Source organism: Jatropha curcas, unplaced genomic scaffold (genome assembly GCF_041381405.1).
Source record: "Jatropha curcas cultivar XTBG-Jc1 unplaced genomic scaffold, XTBG_Jcur_1.0 HiC_scaffold_1176_pilon, whole genome shotgun sequence".
In the NCBI taxonomy this organism is placed as follows: Eukaryota; Viridiplantae; Streptophyta; class Magnoliopsida; order Malpighiales; family Euphorbiaceae; genus Jatropha; species Jatropha curcas.
The window spans coordinates 72729-98168 of record NW_028322615.1 but is presented as its reverse complement, the minus strand read 5'-3'; the positions used below and the strand labels follow the sequence as shown (position 1 = coordinate 98168).

Genomic DNA, 25440 nt, shown 5'->3' with positions numbered 1-25440 from the left:
ATCAAATTTGTATATGTTTCTTGTGAACTTAATCAAGATCTGATATTTAGCAGCAAAGATTCATCAAAACAAATGAAAAACTTATTTGGATTTCTATCTCATTATCCATGAAACTAGTCATGCTTGAACCAAATCCTATTAAATCAACATTTACAAATGAACTATAACTAGTAAGATTACAATTTTGAACTATAGAAAACTTAGATGACTTGGCCAATGAAATTCTACTACTAAACATTAGGATTCATTTACAAGTGGCATTCTTTGCAAATGAAATGAATTCCTAATTCATTTGATGCAAACACTATGCAAAATTTTCACGTTCATCGACCACAACTTAGAATGGATTCAGTGATAGACAATGTAGAATAATCATTAGACTCAGGAAATGACAAACTGCAATCTCCAGCTACTTGTTGGCTAATTGTGACCGAACCAATTCCAGGACCAGAAGCTTCCATTTGTATTTCTGGCAAGCTAGCCTTTCCATCTAGATATTGCACCACTTGCCTCATGATAGGCCTAGCTGCTGGTATAGGGTGAGCACAGAGCAGGCCTAACTTCAGAACCAATTCCATTTCCTCCACCAAATATTTACCTTCCAATTTAGGATCACTTGTTCCAAGAATTTGCCCTCTTTTCCAGTATTCAAGAACCCAATCTGCCAAAATCAGCTCCTGAGGTGGTCTTTCTGGCTCTAGAGGCTTCCTTCCACAGGCTACTTCAAGCATAAGAATACCAAAAGAAAAAACATCGCTGCTTGTAGTTACCTTTCCTGTTCTTGTAGCCTCTGGTGCAAGGTATCCTACAGTTCCAACAACACAAGTTGTTTGAGGAATCGACCCATGATCATAAAACTTAGCAAGTCCAAAATCCCCTAACCTTCCATTAAGATCAGAGTCTAACATAACATTTGAAGCTTTCACATCTCTATGTAGAACAACCTGTTCCCACTCTTCATGGAGGTAAACAAGTGCTGCTGCAACTCCTTTCAGGACTTGATATCGGCGAACCCAATTCAGATTTGGTGTGTGATTGTGAAATAAGAATTTATTAAGACTTCCGTTAGGCATATACTCATAAACCAAGAGCAACTCTCCCTTTCGCCGACAGTAGCCTAAGAGTTGCACTAAGTTCCTATGCCTTAGCTTCCCCATGGTAACAATTTCTGCTACAAATTCTTTCATTCCCTGTTGAGACTCATGTGAGACTTTCTTGACAGCAACTTGTGTATTGGAAGAAGGCAATACCCCTTTGTAAACTCGTCCAAATCCCCCAAAACCAAGCAACTCCTTCTCTCTGAACCCTTTAGTAGCTTTATAGAGATCTCTGTAAGAAAATCTTTGAGGTCCATATTCTTGTTCCCAATCTTCGCGCAATTCTTCATATTTCTTCCTCCATATGATATAAACAGCTCCAAAGATTATTGTTATCAGCAAAATAATTGCTGTTATTAATGGGATTACAATACTTAAATCTGGTCTTTTGCTTGATTTTCTTTTAGGGGGAAGTAAAGGAAGTTTTGAGATATCAAGATTTTGAGCTGGCTCACTTCTGTTAAAGCTCCATCCAAGAATATAATGGTAGCTTGACATTGATCCTGTTGAAGAAGAAAAACCAACATACATAGAATCCAAGAAAACTAAGGAAAGATCAAGATTTGTTGACAAGAGAGGCTTTTCTGGTTTCTTGATTTTTATAGGAGCTAAAGTAACATTGATTAGCTTCTCTCCATCATCATAATCTATCCATACCTGCATTGGATCTCCACTTATTAGCTCTAAAGTCTTATTTTCCCTTTCTTCCTCTGAATAGTAGGCAGCTGAAGCTGATACATTCGATATTAAACCATTCACATCAACACCGATATGATTATTGTTGATGTCTCGAAAGTCTGGAGTCAGTATAGTATCAAACTCAACAGCAAAAATATGGTTTGAGGACAAGCCAATGCTTGTAGAATTAAATAGTCCAAAGTATTGTGTCGGCTCTCCTCCTGTTAACTCCATAGATGGAGAGATAGTGAAGGTAAAGCCATGGCCACCAAGAATTGCCGTCTGAGGAAGAATGGCAAACACAAAATTGGTGGAAAATGAAAGAGACTGAGAATTCTCTGATGAATGATCATTGAACTTTAGAGGGAATGGAAAGAAAGCGCGGCCGATTTGCATAGCTGAAAGATTTGTCAGCTCTAGCAGACCATTCTTGTGAATTTTTGCAATCCCATTAGCATGCAGGTCAGTTTCACTGAAGCCATGATAGATGAATTGATTTTCTTCTTTTGCTGCTAAGGCTAACTGTTTCAAGAAGACAAAACTATAGAGTAGAAAATTAAACAATTTAAACAAAGAAAACATTGAGAGACAAAATTAGTTGTTGGCTTGAACAAATTTAATCAAAATGCTTGTTCTATGAATTTTTGAATGCAGATAATAAAGTGTTTGAATATAAATATTTCTGTTCTAAATCTAGATGGTTTAGCAAATACTATTCAAAGCATGTGCAAGGTCAAAGGAAATAAGATTTCTATTTTTATTCTTTTTACATATTGCAGTTTACGAAAATAGACTACAACTAATAATCTATTTCTCTAATCAAGGGGACAAAAATTCTTGCATTATAAAACTATAAAACGATTAATAAATGATCCCTTGAACAGGACAACAATTATATTTCATTATATTGGCACCCATAGTTGACTGTACATTACAAGAAGAAGCATGTCACCTTCGCAAATTAATGACAGGATAATGAGTTTTAATAGATGATTGAAAATGATAATTTTTATTTCAGTCCAAAATTTAATTGATTCTTTCATTTCACCAATTTTCAGGGAATATGCATATTCCTGGAGTCCTTTTTCTTTCAATTTTAACTTAATTTGCTATTACAAGTAGAAGCATGTCACCTTCGCAAATTAATGACAGGATAATGAGTTTTAATAGATGATTGAAAATAATAATTTTTATTTCAGTCCAAAATTTAATTGATTCTTTCATTTTCACCAATTTTCAGGGAATATGCATATTCCTGGAGTCCTGTTTCTTTCAATTTTAACTTAATTTGCTATTACAAGAAGAAGCATGTCACCTTCGCAAATTAATGACAGGATAATGAGTTTTAATAGATGATTGAAAATAATAATTTTTATTTCAGTCCAAGATTTAATTGATTCTTTCATTTTCACCAATTTTCAGGGAATATGGAGAGCTTGACTCTAACAATTGGAAGACTTCTAGAAACCCATTGACTTGACCTTAATTTTATATATATAACATAATATATAGCAAGTGGCGTAACTTCCCTGGAAACATCTACACCAGGAAACTCATCCAATGGTAGTAATAAAAATAAGCCATGAATCCTAAGCTGCAAACCTATTTGCAGGCTTGGCTGCAGGATAGGCCAGGACTTTGGGAAATTTTGTATTTTCAAAATACAGGCCCAGTCCATTAATAGGTCTAGGACTACATGTTAGAGCTTAGGAATCTTAATTTTCAATCCATTCTGGCTTAACTAAACCTAGTAATGAGCTAAAATATCGATCAAACCAATGAAAAATAAATTGTTTTTGAAACAACAATTTTTCTTACTGAAAAAAAAAAAAAAAGAGAAAGTGAGAGCAAATTCTAAAAAAAATTTTAGGGATTGGTTTGATCATAGGTAGATACATATTATCACATCTAAGTGAGTTTTATCCTTTTCAATCAAAAAATTACTTATTTCCCATTAATTGAATTTGTTTGATGCAACCTTTGGGATCAATAACAGAGAGACAAATAGAAAATCTAAAGCTTAATCTAGCCTTTTGGATCTTGTTAATGAAGCAATGGTATTGCATCTGAATTTCAAGAACTAAAAACATGCTTTACATAATACATGGGATTCGAATAAAATAAAAGTTCCAGAATAAAAATTGAACTAAAAAATTTCATTACATTAGACATGTTCTGAGTTCTGACATTTAGCAAAATCCAAAATCCCCTAACCTTCCATTAGGATCAGAATCTAATAAAACATTGCTAGCTTTCACATCTCTATGTAAAACAACTTATTCCCATTCTTCATGGAGGTAGAAAAGAGCAGATGCTACTCCTTTAATGATTTGATATCGTTGAAACCAATCAAGACTAGGTTTTTCTTTACTAAATAAAACTCGTCAAGACTTCCATTAGGCATATGATCATAAACCAAGAAAAGCTCTCCTTTTCGCTGGCAATACCGTAAAAGATGAACAAGATTCCTATGCCTTAGCCTTCCCAAGCTAGCAATTTCAGCTACAAATTCCTTCATTCCCTGTGTTGAATTATGTGAGATTTTCTTTACAGCAATTTGTAGATTAGATGAAGGTAGTGCTCCTTTATAAACCCTTCCAAAACCTCCACAACCAAGAAGCTCTTTGTCTTTAAAACCTTTAGTTGCTTTATAAAGATCCTTGTAAGAAAATCTTTGAGGACCGTATTGTTGTTCCCAACCTTCACGAATTTCTCCATATCTCTTCTTCCTTATCATATAAATAACTGCAGAAATAGTTACCAGAAAAATAATTACAATTGCCAATGGAAGCATAATTGTCAGTTCTAGATTACCCTTTGATTTTCTTTCATGAGGAAGTGAAGGCAGCTTTGAAAGATCAAGACTTTGTGCTTGCCCAATATTGTTAAAGCTCCACCCAAGAATATATATAATGGTTACTTGCAACAGAACCAGTCATGCAGAGAAACCAACATACATGGAATCCATGAAAACTAAAGAAAGATCAATACTTGTCGATGAAAGAGGCTTTTCTCGCTTTCTACTTTCTAGAGGAGCTACTGTTACATTAAGTAGCTTCTCCATTTGATTATATTCTATCCATGCTTGAATTGGGTTCCCACTAATGAGTTCCAAGCTCTTATTTTCTGATTCATTTTCTGAAAAATACGTGACCGGAGCTGATTCAATAGATGTCAAATTGTTAACATCTACTCCAACATGATTGTCATTGATATCTCCAAATTCAGGATTCTTAACAGTATCTAACTCAATGGCAAGTAAATGATTGGGAGGTAAGCCTGTAACACTCTCCGCCCAGTCCTGTGAGACCCGACTACGGATGCCACATTCGGTGCCAGAGACACCGTCTTAACTTAACATACAAATCATTAAATAAGATTATGAATTAGAAGTAATTGAGTATTCACAAGTGTAGCGAGTAATATATATATATATATATATATTTTTTAGATAATCATTTCATTTCGTTTTTATCTTTTTTTTTTTTTTTTTTTTTTTTGAAAAATAGATTGGGACAAATCCTACATAAATACTATAAGAATTTTCCCTTTTTAAAAACTGAGCTCGCCAAACATGTGAATACAAAACACTCCCAATTAAACTCCAAACTCCCAACATCTCCAAATAATCATCATAACACAACAACACTTCTATATTTTCATAACTATATAAATCCTCAATAGCATTTTAATATTCATCAATTAATTGCATTCAGTATATATATCAAGTCTTAATAAACTAATCATACCAACTCTCTTGAAATATTTTATATTCAATCATTTAATGAATCTTATGCTTATCTTCGAATATAGACACCAACATAATTGCTAATTACATGCTTAAGTTATAATTCAAATAATACAATCTCTGAAAATATAATACTTATACATGCTATAATTCTTAAGTACATAAACCTCAATCTACTACTACCACAATAGTCACTTCTGCTCTGATGCTACTCTTCTAGTCTTCGAGCAGCAACCACAGTCTTTAACCTGCGCGTGATAAATCAACGCGCTGAGTATAAAACTCAGTGGTGCTCATAATTCACATACTTACTAAAGTTGTGATGATAACTTACTTAAAACACAAATGACATAAAATCATTAAATTTCAACATACATGTATATTTATAGCAAAAGAAATGTCAAATAAACTATTAATTAATAACATAAAGAAATATCAAATTACATTTACATTTATTAAATCATTACTTGCACATTTATTATACCAATACACATGTACCTGAATATCATGCTTTGAAAATTCATATCATTAATTTCCAAAGTAAGGTTGACTAACATGATATGATCTCATTCGTTTAATTCAAATACTTTGAAAGCAATAAGACGATTATAAATACAAATATGTTGATTCTTTAGTTAAGGCTCGTACTAATACAGAATGAACATAAGCATATTTGATCGTGGCCTATGAAAGCACCACCGTGGCCTATGAAAGCACCACCACCATCACACAATCGTGGCCTATGAAAGCACCACCCCCATCACACAAATAAGCGCGTCTGCCTAATTATAAGGGCTGATAACCCTAGCATATGATCATAGCTTCACATAACAAAATCAATCTCATTATACCACGTTTCAATCATGCATAGTAGAGCCCAAATCAAAATTATTCTTTCACAAAAGCAATAATTCTTAATCAAAAACTCTTCATTACTTAAGACCCATCATTTCAAATTTCTCAACTTACAACTTACAAAAATTTCCACATTCTTCAAAGGAAATATTTCAAATATATATATATATATATATACTTAATATAAGAAAATTTCTCATCAATTCCTTTTCTTTTAAAACTTTCTTAACATCATAATAAAATTTATCATACTTTCCTTATGCAAAATTCAAAGCACATACACCTTAAATACTCATTTTTTTTTTTAAAAACTCTAAACATATAACAGTTATCAAAATAATCATACTTATGTCATACTTATAGTGGTTTGGCCTCTTAATGAAACCAAGGGGAGGAATTTCCTTCTCCAACCAAGCATACTAACATAACTCTTATGCACCAAGGTATCCATTTCTATCCTCATCATGCATTATCTAAACTAATTCCACACTTTATCCCAAGATTTCCAACAATTTTTCTCATTTATATCCATTTAAACATATCCACAATACCACTTTTCAACCTTATATCTTATTTTTGTCAAATCAATCCTCAAACATACAAATAATCAAGAGAACCTCATCACACATGATTCATACATGCATTTATCCAAATAAACCTATGAGTCAAGGCATAGGAAATTTCCAGCATTAAAATAACCTTGACCTTTGCTGTGTTTTTAAGACATCACTTGAGTTATAGGTCTCCAAATTGAACGAAATTAGATTCATTAGAAAGCTAAGACAAAATGCTACAACTGTTATGAAGGGACCACAGTCCAGTTCAATGTGTAAGATGGTAAACAGAAGCTACGAACACAGACCAACAGTCCAGACCCGATTCAGCAGAACTAAGTCCAATGTTTATTAACTTCCTACTTCACCAAACACTCAAATTAAACCAATCCAAAACCAGAGAAGTCTCAAGACACAGGGCAACAACTCTCATGAAGAACTCAGAACATAATCTTGTCATTATAGTGGTCAAAATTGGCACTCCATTCAGTGATGCATGTGGCCCGACACAACAGAGTCAGTTTGGGTGTTTCAGCCATAAGTTGAGCTATATATCTCCCAATTAGACCCAAGAGGATGGGTTGGAAAGCTAAGAAGTAGACCTAAAACTTTCATGAAGGACTCAGACACAAATGGAAAATAGAAATGGTCAAAAACTAGTCCTTAATCTTACCCAATAACACTTTTTCCAAAATTCAGTTTACTTTAACCATGAAAAGAACATGAACAACAAAGATACAAGGTAGAGATTTCTACCACATACTAAATACTCATCAACATCACCCAAGAGCATGTTATTGCAACCAAAATTCAACAAATCAATCATTTCATACAAAATCCCAAAATACATGTATGATAGCATAAATGCACAAAATCAAAAATTCAAGTAAGGTAAGTGTGTTTATGAACACTAACCTTAAAAATAAGCTTTAGCAAGCTTCAATTAAAGCTTTCTAAGCTCTAAATTTGCCTGGACTCCATGGTAGATGTTTCCCCAACCTTTGGCTTAAGTAGAGAATCTCTAAATTTCTTGAAAATAATCACCACAAATCACTTCTCAAGCTTAATTCTTTAAGATTAATTACAAATCAAGTTGGGTGGGTTTAATTTGGTGGATTTAACAAGTAAGAAGTGAAGAAAAACAAAGAAGAGAAGAAGAAGAGGAAGTGGCGTTGAAGAGAAGAAGAAGAAGAGAAAAAGTGGTTGCTCAATAATTGGAGTTGACCTTATAAAGTGATCAAAGGGTATTTTGGTCTTTTCCTCATAATTGGATGGCTAAGATTAAGCTCATCTAATGGCTAAAAATATTCTCCAATTCAATTCTTTCACAATATTATTTATCTCCACAAATTTCTCAAATTACTCCATAAAAATAATCCCTCAAATTTCCTTAATTAATAAAGCATCATAATTCACTATTCACTAATTATCTAAATTCTCCAAAAATATTCATTACTTACTTTCTACCCATAAAAATCATGCATACATACTCCAAAAATATTAAAGAAAATATAAAACATATATAGTAATTTTTCCGGACCAAAATAATACCGACTCCCGGACCGGTAGTACTATTCACAGACCGGTGGTACTATTCATAGACTGGTAAATCACTACCCATTCATAGTTAATCATACTCAATATCTTCCTCGGATCTAAATAAAATATTATTCCCCTTTCTGCAGCACCATTCATGACCCGATAAAATAATATTATTTTAAGATTTGAAAATTTTGGGGCGTTACAAAGCCTATCGTAGTAGAGTTAAAAGTCCAAGATATTGAGTTGCTATTGCTTCTTTAAACACTACTGATGGTGAGATAGTGAAGGCTAAGCCATGGCCATCTCGATTATGCGACTCAGGAACTATAGCAAACACAAAGGTTGTAGAGAATGATAGAGATGAGAAAGAATTGTTGGGCAAAGACTTGTCGAAATGAAATGGGAAGGAAAGAAAGCATGGCCAATTTGTTGGTTTGAAGTGTTTGTTAGTTCTAATAGACCATTTGGATGGATTTTTGGTGCCCCATTTAGACTTAGATTTGCTCCTTGGAAGCCATTGTAGATGAACTGGTTTGAAAAAAAAAAAAATAATAAATAACATATTTAAAATAATAAAAATTTATGTATAATTTGAAAACCAAATTTTCATCAATATAAAGTTACCCATCAATCAATTTAATTTTTTATAACACTTATCTTTTTTACATTTTGTAGGTTCCCTTTTTTATATAAATTGCAAAATAAAATTGACATTAATATTCAATAAATATACATATGAGAAGATAAATTTTGTAGGTAATTTGATCCTAGTTTGTCACTAATATTAAATGATATTTTTTTAATTTTAAAATTAAATTTTATTGATAATTTATTGTTAATTTATCACTAAATGCCGAAAAAAATTTTTTTCGGTAAATACTAATTTTTTTGTAGTGCTTAAAATTTTATGAAAAAAATTTTATATAAAACAATAAATAGGTAACTAAGGAATTATAATTATAATTTTTATTTGAAAATATTGAAATTGCATTAAAAATTGTAAATCGATTGTGATTTAGGGGACGATAACTTTAGTGTCCTTTTTGGTGATAAAATAATTTGCAAGAATAACATCAAAGCTGAATTAGTGAATAAATTAGGATAATTAAACAAATAGTTTTTTCCTTAGGCTGCAGAGAAAATGCACTCGATAGACTATTGACTTGTGATACTCAGCAGTGTTATTAAATCCAGCTCATATATTGACCTCGTTAAAGAATTGGGTGAACGAGTCATTGGTTTAATCAATAAGTCAGTAGTTCAATTAGTGGATCATAAAAATATTAATAATTATATTAATTAAATAATTATAATTTTAAAATATCAAAAAATCAGTCTAATCGGGTTTCACGGATTGACTAATTCAACCATAAGTTAATTGGTTCAATATAATTTCTCTTTTTTAAATAGTTCAAAAGAAAAATCGGCTCGATTTTGAAACTGATTCATTGGTTCTTTGTATTGACATGCCAAATTTAATAACTATGATACTGAGTACTATTTAATTATTTATGGTGGACTTTAAATGTGGAGTTTTTGAAACAATCTTCATTCACATAAGGAAGATCAAGATGTAAGTGGACATGAATTTTAGGGTGTTTGCTCTATTTCAATCCATTTAATAAGAGTACGATAGTTATAAGTGGATTCAGAATAGATTCAGATAATCAAATTAACATTCATGTCAGATACGGATAATTAGAGTACATATATATAAGTCTTTTGATACATGTTATTCATCACCCGCTATATTAAATAGATCTGGTCATGGTACTCATTATATCTTACCATCATTAATAAAATTTTAAATAATCTTGGATTTGAATAATTTAAAATTTATGAATATTATTTTAGCTGAATTTTGAAATGAGTATGTATAATAAAATTTTGAATGAATTCAAATACGAGTACTTAAATAAATTTTCAACAAACACGAATAATAAAAAAGAAAATGAGTATGAATAACCTGATGTTGCATATTAGAACTCATTAAAGTCCGACTCACATCGTTATGCTCGATAAAAGGACACTTTCATCCTTAGTTGTACCTTAAAAAAAAAAAAAAGAAAAAAGAAAAAAGCATTAGCTTTTAAGCTAATGTGTCAACGTTTTCCACACGCTGCGCGGGAAATACACGCTCTTATAGACCATTGAGTTATGAAAACTGAGTACTGTATGTCTAGCTATTTATGGTGGACTTAACTGTGGAGTTTTTGAAATAAATTTCTTATCCTCACTTTTGGATTAGAGCAATCTTTCGATAATTTCAAATTTTAAATCACTTGATCTTATAAATAAACTTCGCATAGAAATGTAATTACTTCTATTAATCTAATCATTTGTTGATAAATATGAAATATTTTAAAAGTGAAAAATAACGAATTTGATGGTTTAAACCATTGATTGCTTTATTTATTATAATATACAAACTTAATAATAAAAAAGTCTCAATTTTGATTTTTTTTAATTTTACCAAATATTTTTAATTTTGTCCATCAATAGATTCCACATCGAAAATTATGAAAAAAATGAAAATGTGAATGATAAAAAGAAATTGTGTTTGGTAAAATGAAATATAAGTTCATTTTTTTATCCAAGTTTTGAATTAAACCAATGAATTTAAAATTTAAGAATTAATATTTAGTGAAAGTATATAATTTTACAATATAAAACATACATAAACACATTCATTTTAAGAATTAAAATTATTAAAATTTAATAACTTTTTCCACTCTCTATATATATATATTACGAGCTTTGTATGGAGACCAAATTGACAAATAAAAGTAAATTCAAGGTATCAATTGATAAAATTAAACGTATTATAATTCAAAGGTTAATGAATTGATGGTACCAACTGGTCATTATTACTAGTTGATGATGGTGGGGACAAGATACTTTATTCAACCAGTAATGTGAAAGGGGATGTTCTTTTCATTTGCATGAATTTCCACGAGAGTTCGGTTAATTTTTTGTTTTCAAATATTGACTATATATAACTTATAATCAAGTCATCTAATCAGGTTAAATAAGTTCATGCACGATGCTAAATAGTAATTAGGGTCAGAAACTTATTAAATGACCATTGAACACCACTGGTTAACAAAATGAAAATTTGAACACCATTGATCCTATTAGGTAGAAAAAGTCAATGAAGAATGACAAATGTGAGAAATTTTGATGGGTGATCGAAAATGATATTTCTATATTTCTTTGTTCGATACCAAAATTCATCAACTACTTTTCTTTCACTGTCATCCAGTTTCAAGCAATACTGGCTTATCCTATGTAGTCATTTTGCCATTCTAACATGGCTATTATCCTTCTGTTAGCTATGAAATTTCTGAGTTCCTGTAAAGCATAAATAATAGAATAACCAGTAGTAAAAATTTAGGGAATCCTTTGACTTGACCAAATTTAGAAAAGAAATTATATTACTGGTGATATATATTAAATAATGGTGCAAATTGGTCAATAGTGCAGAAAATAAACCTGTTAGAGTGACTCAAATTAGTATTCTGCTGTCCTGATTCCTCTTGCTTTATAGTGTTTGTAATAAAATTCTGACAGTCTTATTTATTTTTTTTTTTGTATAACCAGGACGTGGAATCCCCTCTTTGGATCGTAAAGCCTAAAGGTTTATGGTTCTCCAGCAAAGTGCACTTGCTGGGGATCAAACCTGTGTATGGTTCTTGTGAACTTAAACAAGATCTGATATTTAGCAGCAAAGATTCATCAAAACAAATGAAAAACTTATTTGGATTTCTATCTCATTATCCATGAAACTAGTCATGCTTGAACCAAATCCTATTAAATCAACATTTACAAATGAACTATAACTAGTAAGATTGCAATTTTGAACTATAGAAAACTTAGATGACTTGGCCAATGTTATTATACTACTAAACATTAGGATTCATTTACAAGTGGCATTCTCTGCAAATGAAATGAATTCCTCATTCATTTGATGCAAACACTAAGCAAAATTTTCGCGTTCATCGACCACAACTTAGAATGGATTCATTGATAGACAATGTAGAATAATCATTAGACTCAGGAAATGACAAACTGCAATCTCCAGCTACTTGTTGACTAATTGTGACCAAACCAATTCCAGGACCAGAAGCTTCAATTTGTATTTCTGGCAAGCTAGCCTTTCCATCTAGATATTGCACCACTTGCCTCATGATAGGCCTAGCTGCTGGTATAGGGTGAGCACAGAGAAGGCCTAACTTCAGAACCAATTCCATTTCCTCCACCATATATTTACCTTCCAATTTAGGATCACTTGTTTCAAGAATTTGCCCGCTTTTCCAGCGTTCAAGAACCCAATCTGCCAAAATCACCTCCTGAGGTGGTCTTTCTGGCTCTAGAGGCTTCCTTCCACAGGCTACTTCAAGCATAAGAATACCAAAAGAAAAAACATCGCTGCTTGTAGTTACCTTTCCTGTTCTTGTAGCCTCTGGTGCAAGGTATCCTACAGTTCCAACAACACAAGTTGTTTGAGGAATCGACCCGTGATCATAAAACTTAGCAAGTCCAAAATCCCCTAACCTTCCATTAAGATCAGAGTCTAACATAACATTTGAAGCTTTCACATCTCTATGTAGAACAACCTGTTCCCACTCTTCATGGAGGTAAACAAGTGCTGATGCAACTGCTTTCAGGATTTGACATCGGCGAACCCAATTCAGATTTGGTGTGTGATTGTGAAATAAGAATTTATCAAGACTTCCGTTAGGCATATACTCATAAACCAAGAGCAACTCTCCCTTTCGCCGGCAGTAGCCTAAGAGTTGCACTAAGTTCCTATGCCTTAGCTTCCCCATGGTAACAATTTCTGCTACAAATTCTTTCATTCCCTGTTGAGACTCATGTGAGACTTTCTTGACAGCAACTTGTGTATTGGAAGAAGGCAATACTCCTTTGTAAACTCGCCCAAATCCCCCAAAACCAAGCAACTCCTTCTCTCTGAACCCTTTAGTAGCTTTATAGAGATCTCTGTAACAAAATCTTTGAGGTCCATATTCCTGTTCCCAATCTTCGCGCAATTCTTCATATTTCTTCCTCCATATGATATAAACAACTCCAAAGATCATTGTTATCAAGAAAATAATTGCTATTATTAATGGGATTACAGTACTTAAATCTGGTCTTTTGCTTGATTTTCTTTGAGGAGGAAGTAGAGGAAGTTTTGAGATATCAAGATTTTGAGCTGGCCCACTTCTGTTAAAGCTCCATCCAAGAATATAATGGTAGCTTGACATTGATCCTGTTGAAGAAGAAAAGCCAACATACATAGAATCCAAGAAAACTAAGGAAAGATCAAGATTTGTTGACAAGAGAGGCTTTTCTGGTTTCTTGATTGTTGTAGGAGCTAAAGTAACATTGATTAGCTTCTCTACATCATCATAATCTATCCATACCTGCATTGGATTTCCACTTATTAGCTCTAAACTCTTATTTTCCCTTTCTTCCTCTGAATAGTAGGCAGCTGAAGCTGATACATTCGATATTAAACCATTCACATCAACACCGATATGATTGTTGTCTATGTCTCGAAAGTCTGGAGTCAGTATAGTATCAAACTCAACAGCAAAAATATGGTTTGAGGACAAGCCAATGGTTGTAGAATTAAATAGTCCAAAGTATTGTATCGGCTCTCCTCCTGTTAACTCGATAGATGGAGAGATAGTGAAGGTAAAGCCATGGCCACCAAGATTTGCCAACTGAGGAAGAATGGCAAACACAAAATTGGTGGAAAATGAAAGAGACTGAGAATTCTCTGATGAATGATCATTGAACTTTAGAGGGAATGGAAAGAAAGCGCGGCCGATTTGTATAGCTGAAAGATTTGTCAGCTCTAGCAGACCATTCTTGTGAATTTTTGCAATCCCATTAGCGTGCAGGTCAGTTTCATTGAAGCCATGGTAGATGAATTGGTTTTCATCTTTTGCTGCTAAGGCTAACTGTTTCAAGAAGACAAAACTATAGAGTAGAAAATGAAACAATTTAAACAAAGAAAACATTGAGAGACACAATTAGTTGTTGGCTTGAACAAATTTAATCAAAATGCTTGTTCTATGAATTTTTGAATGCAGATAATAAAGTGTTTGAATATAAATATTTCTGTTCTAAATCTTGATGGTTTAGCAAATGCAGTTTAAGAAAATAGACTACAACTAATAATCTATTTCTGTAATCAAGTTGACAAAAATTCTTGCATTATAAAACTATAAAAAGATTAATAAATGATCCCTTGAACAGAACGACAATTATATTTTATTATATTGGCACCCATAGTTGACTGTAAATTACAAGAAGAAGCATGTAACGTTTGCAAATTAATGACAGGATAAGGAGTTTTAATAAATGACTGAAAATGATAATTTTTATTTCAGTCCAAAATTTAATTGCCTCTTTCATTTTCACCAATTTTCAGGGAATATGCATATTCCTGGAGTCCTGTTTCTTTTAATTTTAACTTAATTTGCTATTACATTTTCTGTTTTGTATATGTATATGAATTGAGTAATAATGTTCTAATAAAGCCTGGACAGCTTGTCTCTAACAATTGGAAGACTTCCAGGAACCCATTGGCTTGACCTTAATTTTATATATATAACATAATATATAGCAAGTGGCGTAACATCTACACCAGGTAACTCATCCAATGGCAGTAATAAAAATAAGCCATGAATCCTAAGCTGCAAATGTCAAAAAAAAAAAAAAAAAAGGCAAACCTATTTGCAGGCTTGGCTGCAGGAAAGGCCAGGCCTTTGGGAAATTTGGTATTTTCAAAATACAGCACCAGTCCGTTAATCGGTCTAGGACTACATGTTAGAGCTTAGGAATCTTAATTTTCAATCCAGACTGACTTAACTAAACCTAGTAATGAGCTAAAATATTGATCAAACCAATGAAAAATAAATTGTTTTTGAAACAACAATTTTTCTTACTGGGGGGGGGGGGGGGGGGGGGGGGGGGGGGGGAAGGGAAAGTGAGAGCAACTTCTAAAAAAAATTTTTAGGGATTGGTTTGATCATAGGTGGACACATATTATCAGATCTAAGCGAGTTTTATCCTTTTCAATCAAAAAATTACTTATTTCCCATTAATTGAATTTGTTTGATGCAACCTCTGGGATCAATAACAGAGAGACAAATAGAAAATCTAAAGCTTAATCTAGCCTTTTGGATCTTGTTCATGAAGCAATGGTATTGCATCTGAATTTCAAGAACTAAAAACAGGCTTTAGTAGAATAAAATTAAATGATACATGGGATTCGAATAAAATAAAAGTTTCAGAATAAAAATTGAACTAAAAAATTTCATTACATTAGACATGTTCTGAGTTCTGACATTTAGCAAGTCCAAAATCCCCTAACCTTCCATTAAGATCAGAATCTAATAAAACATTGCTAGCTTTCACATCTCTATGTAAAACAACTTGTTCCCATTCTTCATGGAGGTAGAAAAGAGCAGATGCTACTCCTTTAATGATTTGATATCGTTGAAACCAATCAAGACTAGGTTTTTCATTACTAAATAAAAACTTGTCAAGACTTCCATTAGGCATATGATCATAAACCAAGAAAAGCTCTCCTTTTCGCCGGCAATACCCTAAAAGATGAACAAGATTCCTATGCCTTAGCCTTCCCAAGCTAGCAATTTCAGCTACAAAATTCCTTCATTCCCTGTGTTGAATTATGTGAGATTTTCTTTACAGCAATTTGTACATTAGATGAAGTTAGTGCTCCTTTATAAACCCTTCCAAAACCTCCACAGCCAGGAAGCTCTCTGTCTTTAAAACCTTTAGTTGCTTTATAAAGATCCTTGTAAGAAAATCTTTGAGGACCGTATTGTTGTTCCCAACCTTCACGAATTTCTCCATATCTCTTCCAATGGAAGCATAATTGTCAGTTCTAGATTACCCTTTGATTTTCTTTCATGAGGAAGTGAAGGAAGCTTTGAAAGATCAAGACTTTGTGCTTGCCCAATATTGTTAAAGCTCCACCCAAGAATATATATAATGGTTACTTGCAACAGAACCAGTAGATGCAGAGAAACCAACATACATGGAATCCATGAAAACTAAAGAAAGATCAATACTTGTCGATAAAAGAGGCTTTTCTCGCTTTCTACTTTCTAGAGGAGCTACTGTTACATTAAGTAGCTTCTCCATTTGATTATATTCTATCCATGCTTGAATTGGGTTCCCACTAATGAATTCCAAGCTCTTATTTTCTGCTTCATTTTCTGAAAAATACGTGACCGGAGCTGATTCAATAGATGTCAAATTGTTAACATCTACTCCAACATGATTGTCATTGATATCTCCAAATTCAGGATTCTTAACAGTATCTAACTCAATGGCAAATAAATGATTGGAAGGTAAGCCTATCGTAGTAGAGTTAAAAAGTCCAAGATATTGAGTTGCTATTGCTTCTTTAAACACTACTGATGGTGAGATAGTGAAGGCTAAGCCATGGCCATCTCGATTATGCGACTCAGGAACTATAGCAAACACAAAGGTTGTAGAGAATGATAGAGATGAGAAAGAATTGTTGGGCAAAGATTTGTCGAAATGAAATGGGAAAGGAAAGAAAGCATGGCCGATTTGTTGCTTTGAAGTGTTTGTTAATTCTAATAGACCATTTGGATGGATTTTTGGTGCCCCATTTAGACTTAGATTTGCTCCTTGGAAGCCATTGTAGATGAACTGGTTTGCTTCTTGAGCTAAGGCCAAGTGTTTTATGCATACAGAAAGAGCTAGGAAAAGTTGAAGTGATCTAAGAAATGCTGCCATTGAAGGAAGATTTAGAAAACAGAAAACAGAAAGAATGTGCTTGTATTCTGCATATGAATTTTAATTTCTTGGGCGAAAATATTAACATTTTCCAACTCAATCAAGTGTCAATATCAGGCATGAGAAACAAAAATGATGACAACAAAGCTTTGATGATCTCAGAATCAAGTTGCTGTTATTGGAGGCTTTGTAGGCGGTCAATAGCATAAAAATGTAGAAGAAAGAAGAAGAAAAAAAATTATTGAATTAATTTTATGCGAAAAATTGCTAAAAAAAAAAAAAAAAAAAGAAATGCTAGGTACTGTGGGCTGCAACGGCGGAGCCAATAAGAAGGAGGGGTCAAAATTAATCCATTTGACTGGTCCATATCAACATTCCGGTGGCAGTTGGGACGGTATGTGGTAAGATTTTTTTTTTTTTTTTTTTTTTTTGAAATTACAATTCATTATCAAGTAAATATATCATATTATTATTAGGAAAATAAGAAATATAAACATAAAAAATTGAAATTTTTTGTTTGAAGATTGATATTGGCAAAAGAAATTAAATCTTTTTTAAATAGAACGATAAGAAATTTTTACAATTTTGTCCTTTTGGAAACTTATTATACCTAGGACAAAAGTGTAAAATATCAAATATTAATAGAGAAATGGTCCACACTATTAGATTTCAATTTAAAGATATAAAATCCACAATCATATGTAATCAACGGTCTATTTTGTATTTTGAACTATCAAAAAAAAAAAAAAAAAAAAAAAAAAAAACACACACACGTACAAAAACTTCTTAATAAGGAAGAACAACTCCTTAAATGGAGAAAATATACCACTTGATACTGCAAATACTCAAATCCGAGAAACTGAAACTAATAATTGTTATAAAGATAAGGAATCTAGAATTTGTTGGAAAAAAATTAAATAAATTAAGAAAAAGTAAGAAAAGGTGGTTCGAAGAACAAAATCTAAAAGAAAATCAAAGGAGAGGGAAAGAGAAGAGAAACGATTAAGGTTATTATATCATATAATCACATTTTTTGTAAGATCCTTTTTTACAATATGCTAATAGAAATTTGGATATTTTTATATGAAAATTAAATTTTAGGTACAATAATGTAATAGAGTCTATAGTTTAGAGTGAATGAGTAAAATTAAATTAAAAAGAAAATGAAAAGTTTTATAATTTTAAAACAGTCAGTTACAGTTGGTAAACTAACGAAGGGAAGAATTGAATCGGGTATCATCCCTTCGATCCCTCGCTGCATACTTCAGTAATTTTTTTAAATTAAGAGACAATTAAATTAAAAAAATAATAGAGAAGTTTTAAGAAAAATGGCATATACCAATTTATTATGTGGTTATTAATTGTTGAAAAAAAAATTAAAGAATTGTATTATCAATGTAATAAATTTATTATTCGGGTTATATAATTGTTGCAAAAAAAGAAATCAAAATTTTTTTCATTAATACTGTAAATTTATTACTATCACCGTTTCATTAATTTTTTTTTTGACACTTTTTGATTTTTGACAAGATTAGAAAAAAAAAAAAATATTCAACCTCTTCAATTCTATAAAAAATAATGATAATTGATTAAATTATCCTGCAATTAATTCTTTATAACTAAAATAAATAAATTTAGGTGGAAATAAATTAATATTCTGAAAATATTTAAAATAATTATTTTTTAAAAAAATTTTATGTACTCCTTTTTAATTATAATTAATGCTATAATTATATTTAATATTATATTATTTTTTTATTAAGTTAAAATAATAATTTATAATTTTTACTTGCTATTTATTTTTGAAAAAAATTTTTTTTAATGCTAATCAGGTATTTAAACGAGTTCTGATATTTAAACTGTAATTATAATCAGATTCGGGACGAGTTCAAGTAGTAAAGGTGAATTTTTAAGTTGATTCGAACTTCCAATTTATAATTGGATTCAAGTACGAGTAGTGCATTTTTAGTAGGTATTCGATCTGTTACGATCCTTAGCACACTACAAAAAAAACGCCATTTTGCGACCGACAAATCGGTCGCAAAATGGCCAATATCGGTCGCTAATTTCATGTAGCGACCGATTTGCGACCGACAATTGTCGGTCGCAAAAATACTGGTCGCAAAATAATTTTGCGACCGATGAGACAATCGGTCGCAAATTAGATACCGATAAAATCGGTCGCAAAATTGAATAATCGGTCGCAATTTTTGGTCGTGGTTTAATTGGAAATTCAGTCGCAAATTTGGTCGCAGAATATCGGTCGCAATTGTTTTAAATCGGTCGCAAATCGGTCGCAAATAATAAATTCATAATTTTTACTTTTGGTATCAAATCAGTCGCAAATCGGTCGCAAAAATGAAAAAAAAAATAAAAAAAATTAAATATTATTTTGAAACCAAAATATTTCTGCACCTGTGAAAGTTGACATAAATGCATATATATCACACAACCTATTCAAGAACAGTATAAAAATGTAACTTTTATTGTTCTGAACAAATTAAAATATGAAAATACAAATGAAAAAATAAAAGTCCAAAATCAAATCTATATATGTTGCTGCTCATCTGCAGGATCCGATGTCGGATCTCCCGATGTCGGATCGCCGGGAGGAGTACCTGCTGGATGTGATGTAGCGCCAGGAGGGGTGACCAAGGTATCGTCTGCAGCATCGGAATCAGGAGCCGATAGTGGCTGCTGCTGAGACGTCGAAACATGTCGGTCTGTAGCAGGCGCAGGATCAGAGGGAGAAGTACCAGCACGGTGCTCACCGGACAGCCGCATCACATGCGCTCTAAGCTCTGCAATCTGTCTCTGCTGATCAGCAAGCTGAGCCCGTATATCATCATCACAGTGCGAGTCACTGTGCTCCGGCTGTCGTGCTGCGCTGGCTGTAGAAGCGTGAGTTGCTGAGCCAGTGTAAAACTGTGATGCCTGAGACCCGATGCCGTATACCTTCCTCTTCTTCTCGCCCCCTACAGCCTCGAGATAAAGCGCTACCTCGTCAATTCTTGACTCAGCTTCGGATTCATCGGTCTGAGAAGTAACAATACGCTCCCGAGCTGTAGTATAGTTCTCCTGAAAACAAAAAATTAATTAATCAATGCAATTGCAAGCTTTATTATATTCAACTTTGTACATCTTCGCAATGATTAGAGGGTAAATGTAAATATTATTCATTGTTACTTACATTGACGCTCAGCGCACGTCTGTCGACAAAGGTATTACGATCGTGGTCTTTCGTGTGAGTGTATGTAAACACCTCCATCGGTGTGGGCTCACGACCTAATTCTTTAGCCTGTAATGAATTTTTATGCATGATATATTAATATATATAGTGTCCTTTCATTAAACATCAGTTTCTTGTAAAGGGACTAGTTCACTTACTAATAATCGAGCTGTCTCTATAGCAGATATAGATCCGCCTGTGTGTCGCGAAGGTCCTGCTCCATCACCGCCAGTCTCACTGCGCCTGTTTTGTGCAAATATCTCCCGCTTTCTCTTGAATGCAGGATCCTCCCAAGCCTTTTGCCAGCTCTCCCATATCTCCTGAGACACGCACTGCTGCTTCTTACCGCTTTTTCTCATCCTATAGGTGAAGTCAGCGTATCGATCGGCGCATATCTTCTCCCAGGCTACTTTCAGCATAGCCGTAATGGCCTCATCCCATATGAAATGTTTCTGCAAAAAAAAATGAAATATAGCGTTTAAACACTAAGGATATATCTTGAATTGTAAACATTGAATGATGATATAACTTAAACCAAAGAGTACCTGGAACTCCTCCCAATAAAAGTCTCTCGCCTCTTGTGGTACGGCATCCCATGTGTATCCTTCTTTATGCAGCTGTAGCTTGATTATCTTCAAAATTTGCCTCGCTGCTCGAGAAGACGGATATATGCTGAAAAAAAAAACAGAAGTGAAATATAATTACACGAAAGCATCACAGTTATGAATAAGTACAAAATATAATTACAAAATATGCCTGCAGAAAATTTGAATAAGTACTTACTGTCCCGCTACCAAACTGAGGGTGATACGTGGATCTGATGAAGCTGCAAAAGAAATGACAAATGTTATAAATTTTTAGATAATTAATATATAATTAAAATGACAGTTATGACATTTATGATTACCTTGCACAGTAGGTGACTGTGCAGCTGGTGGAGTCTGTACTGGTCCAGAAGAGGAAGGAGCAGAAGAGGAAGGAGCAGAAGAGGAAGGAGCAGAAGGCTGTGATGGCGGCAGTACTGGACGCTGAGCAGAGGATGAAGCCCCAGACGTACCTGAAGAAGGATGTGATGGCGGCAGTACTGGTCGCTGAGCAGATGACGAAGCCCCAGACGTACCTGACGAAGGACGAGGGATCGACCCTCCTCGTCCACGGGCAGTGCGTCCAGGGCCATGACCTCCACGCGAACCACTGCCGGACACGTCAGAATCAAACGGTCTGCCTCTAGCCATCTGTACTGCAGATATCAGAACCTAGATAAAATGAATTTATACAATTATATGAATTGTAGAACATGTGGTAAATATGAGTAAAGAAAGTTAATACCATTGAAATTCTTCATTAATAATATTAATTACATATACATTTATCAATTTGTAACAGTAAAATTGCTCTAAGTTTTAAGTGTCTTGAATATCATCTGCTTCCTCCTCCTCTTCATCAGCTTCCTCTTCTTCATATTCGTCTTCTGAGGAACCCATGATGATTTGATCTTCTTCCTCTTCATCATCTGATGGTCCTATTTCAACATAAGATCGGCTTTCATCATCCAATCTATCTGTTAAATCTTCAATAACTTGCATCGGTTGCGTTTCAACCCTAACTTCTTGAAATGCCTCCGATAGTGCGAGTGAAGAAGATTGTTTCGTTTCAAGTGCATGAACAACTGATCTAGCCTTGATTTTACACACTGCCATCCAATCGCATCTATCTCGTTTAAACGATGGATATGGGACATAGTACACCTGTGCAGCTTGCATTGCCAAAACAAAAGGTTCATACTTTGTATATCTTCTTCTTTGATTAATATCAACCAGATTATATTTAGGATGAACCTTCGTGCCAATGTTTGGCGTAGGATCAAACCATTCACATTTGAATAAGATTGTGCACTTCATTGGTAGGCCTGGATATTCTAACTCCAAAACCTCAACCAATTTCCCATAAAAATCGTTTGACACGTCACTGTAGTTTGATCCCTTTATGCATTAGCAACCGGTAATGGCCCCTTTGCCAGATCCGTAATAAATCTGTTACGAATATCGCTTTCCGAGCTTCGAGCCTATGGGAAATAGTAATGACATGAGTCAGATTTAATAAATGTACATTCCGTGTTGTGTACATTGAAAGTAACTTACATAATATTTGAACCATTCTGCAAATTCCGTGTCCAGCTTTGCATCAACTGCAGTATCAGTCAAATTGAGATTTTGAAGCCGCAGAAGATTGATATATTTCCTATTTATCAACGAACCATATTAGCATAAGTACGATTTAACAACGGCCCACGTCAAGTTTTGAATCTTTACATTATTTATACTTACTGTACATATGGTGTGATCTCTTCGCAATTCAATAAAATATAGGTTTGAGCCGCTTGTATCTCTGCATCAGTCAATCGTCTTTTTTTTTATTTACCAATCGTACGCCCAGGGTAGGTGAAAATTTTTAGATTTCCTTCAAACTCAGATTGAACGCGATCTCCTCCGTCATCGTTACGTGGCACTCTCCGATGCTTGGTGAAAACATGTTGGTCAAAGTAGTGTGAACAGAATGTGGAAGCTTCTTCCACCAAATATGCATTGCAAATGGATCCCTCGACCTTTGCCTTATTGCGCACATTCTTTTTAATTTTCTGTAGGTGTCTGTGATTGTACAATGCCAATATGTAAGTATAAGTTCAAAAAAATGATGTAATCATTAGAATGAAATGTTAGTGAATCACCTCTCAAATGGATACATCCATCGATATTGTACCGGTCCTGCTAAACGACATTCATAGGGCAAATGAACCAGCAGATGTTCCATAGAATCAAAGAAGCCGGGTGGAAAAATTCGCTCCAACTTGCACATCACTACTGGGATTTCTCGCGCTAATTGGTCCATATCATCGCATCGGATAACAGTCATCGTCAATTCCTTGAAAAAGAGACTCAATTCTGTCATTGCTTCCCAAATTTTTCCTGGTAATAATTCCCGGAATGCCACAGGGATCAATCTTTGCATGAAAACATGGCAGTCATGGCTTTTCATGCCAAACAATCTGTACTTCCTCATGTCCACACATCTACCCATATTTGAACAGTAGCCATCTGGAAACCTTAATGATCGTAACCATTCGCACAATAATTGCCTTTGGGGTTTATCTAAACAATAACATGCCTTCGGAAACTTACCAGTAAGTACAGATTGCTCGAGTTCCGGTCGACGACAAATTTCCTTCATGTCTGCTCTCGCTTTTGCATTATCCTTGGTTTTCCCTTCAATGTTCATGACAGTGTTGAACAGATTTTCAAACACATTTTTTTCTATGTGCATGACATCAAGGTTATGACGAATAAGAAGTGAACTCCAGTATGGCAAATCCCAGAAGATGCTTCGCTTTTTCCACCCGCTATTCCTGCCAATTCTTGTATTTACCTCATCTGCACCTAACGCTGTAACTTTCATAAGCCCCAGATCTTCAATTTCTTGTAATATTTGTGCTCCAGACTTCACAAGTGGAGGGGGTTCAACAATAGTCGTGTTCTTTCTAAAGCATTGTCGATTTCTCCTCCAAGGGTGAGATTCTGGTAAGAATTTGCGATGACAATCAAACCAACATTGTTTACCTCCATTCTTTAGTGTAAATGCATTAGTGTTTTCCATGCAGTGAGGACAAGCCAATTTGCCAGCCGTACTCCACCCAGATAACATTCCAAAAGCTAGAAAATCACTGATGGTCCAAAGCAAAGCAGCTCGCATTATGAAATTCTGATTGGTCGAAACATCGAATGTTTCAACCCCATATTCCCATAAATAATTAAGTTCAGCAATCAAAGGCTGCAGAAACACATCAATTTTCTGTTTTGGATTAGTAGGCCCAGGAACAATAACACACAAAAACATATATTCATCTTTCATACACATTGACGGTGGTAGATTATACGGTGTCACAATGACAGGCCATGATGAATATTGCTGTCCTGATTGGCCAAACGGCTGAAACCCATCAGTACAAAGCCCCAATCTCACGTTTCTCATATCAGCAGCAAACACAGGATGAATGTTATCAAAATGTTTCCACGCTTCAGAGTCTGACGGATGAGTCATTATACCATCCTCATATTCATGCAAAGCATGCCATGTCATGTGTTCAACTGTCGCCTTAGATGCATATAATCTTTGAAGGCGAGGAATAAGAGGGAAATAATACATCTTCTTGAAAGCCTTCTCTTTCTGTTCTCTACCAGTCCCTTGACCTCGCCGTTGATATCTTGGAAGATTACAAAACTTGCATTCTCTGAATTCCGAGTCAACACCCCAGAATATCATACAATTATTACGACAACAATCAATTTTTTCTACCGGTAGTCCCAACCCCCGAACTAATTTTTTTGTCCGATAAAAATTATCAACCATTGAATGGCCTTCAGGCAACATTTCTTTTGCTAACTGCACAAAATCATCGTAACACCTTTCTGAAAAATGGTGCTCCGCTTTCATGTGTAGTAATCGTGCAACAACAGACAGAACTGAATGATTCTTGCATCCAGGCCACAGTTCACTGTTAGCTGCACTTAGCATGTCAAACAATTGTTGTGCTGCTACGTTTGGCGATTCCTCCATATTATCCCATTCACATTGTACTCTACTCGCATCGATTACCATATCATTGCATTGATTACCATACAGAAATTGATAAGGCTGAACTTCTAAACTTACCGGAATGGAGTGGCTTGATCCACTGGCAACTCGAGCTTCACCATGATGTATCCATTCGTAATAATTTTCCACGAACCCATGTTTGCACAAATGAAGTTTCACTGTATCGATGTCTAAGAAGGCTCGATTTCGACACTTCTTGTGATTACATGGACACCTCAACTTATTACCATCCATAAAACTGGGATTACCAACTGCAAACTGTATAAACGCCTCCAATCC

General features: G+C 33.9%; 1 protein-coding gene, 1 long non-coding RNA gene and 2 pseudogenes across 2 annotated transcripts; all 4 read right to left on the bottom strand.

Moving 5' to 3' along the window:
- Window positions 1-79: 79 nt before the first annotated feature.
- LOC149491589 (L-type lectin-domain containing receptor kinase I.8 pseudogene) lies at window positions 80-2620 on the bottom strand (annotated as a pseudogene).
- A 2935-nt stretch (window positions 2621-5555) lies between these two features.
- LOC149491588 (uncharacterized) lies at window positions 5556-8126 on the bottom strand. The gene is made up of 2 exons (XR_016319365.1): window positions 7848-8126; window positions 5556-5771 (listed from the first exon to the last, which is right to left on the bottom strand). It is a non-coding gene; the product is annotated as an uncharacterized LOC149491588 (long non-coding RNA).
- Window positions 8127-12328: 4202 nt separating this feature from the next.
- On the bottom strand, window positions 12329-14621 carry LOC119369864 (L-type lectin-domain containing receptor kinase SIT2). The gene has a single exon (XM_089717201.1). The coding sequence runs from the start codon at window positions 14501-14503 to the stop codon at window positions 12470-12472; it is 2034 nt and encodes a 677-aa protein (XP_089573327.1). The 5' UTR covers window positions 14504-14621; the 3' UTR covers window positions 12329-12469.
- A 1191-nt stretch (window positions 14622-15812) lies between these two features.
- Window positions 15813-17282, bottom strand: LOC149491587 (putative L-type lectin-domain containing receptor kinase I.5 pseudogene; annotated as a pseudogene).
- Between the last annotated feature and the right edge of the window lie 8158 nt (window positions 17283-25440).

What these genes read in the sequence shown, in the direction of transcription:
- LOC119369864 (XM_089717201.1), bottom strand. Translation starts at nt 14,503, where the DNA reads ATGTTTTCTTTGTTTAAATTGTTTCATTTTCTACTCTATAGTTTTGTC.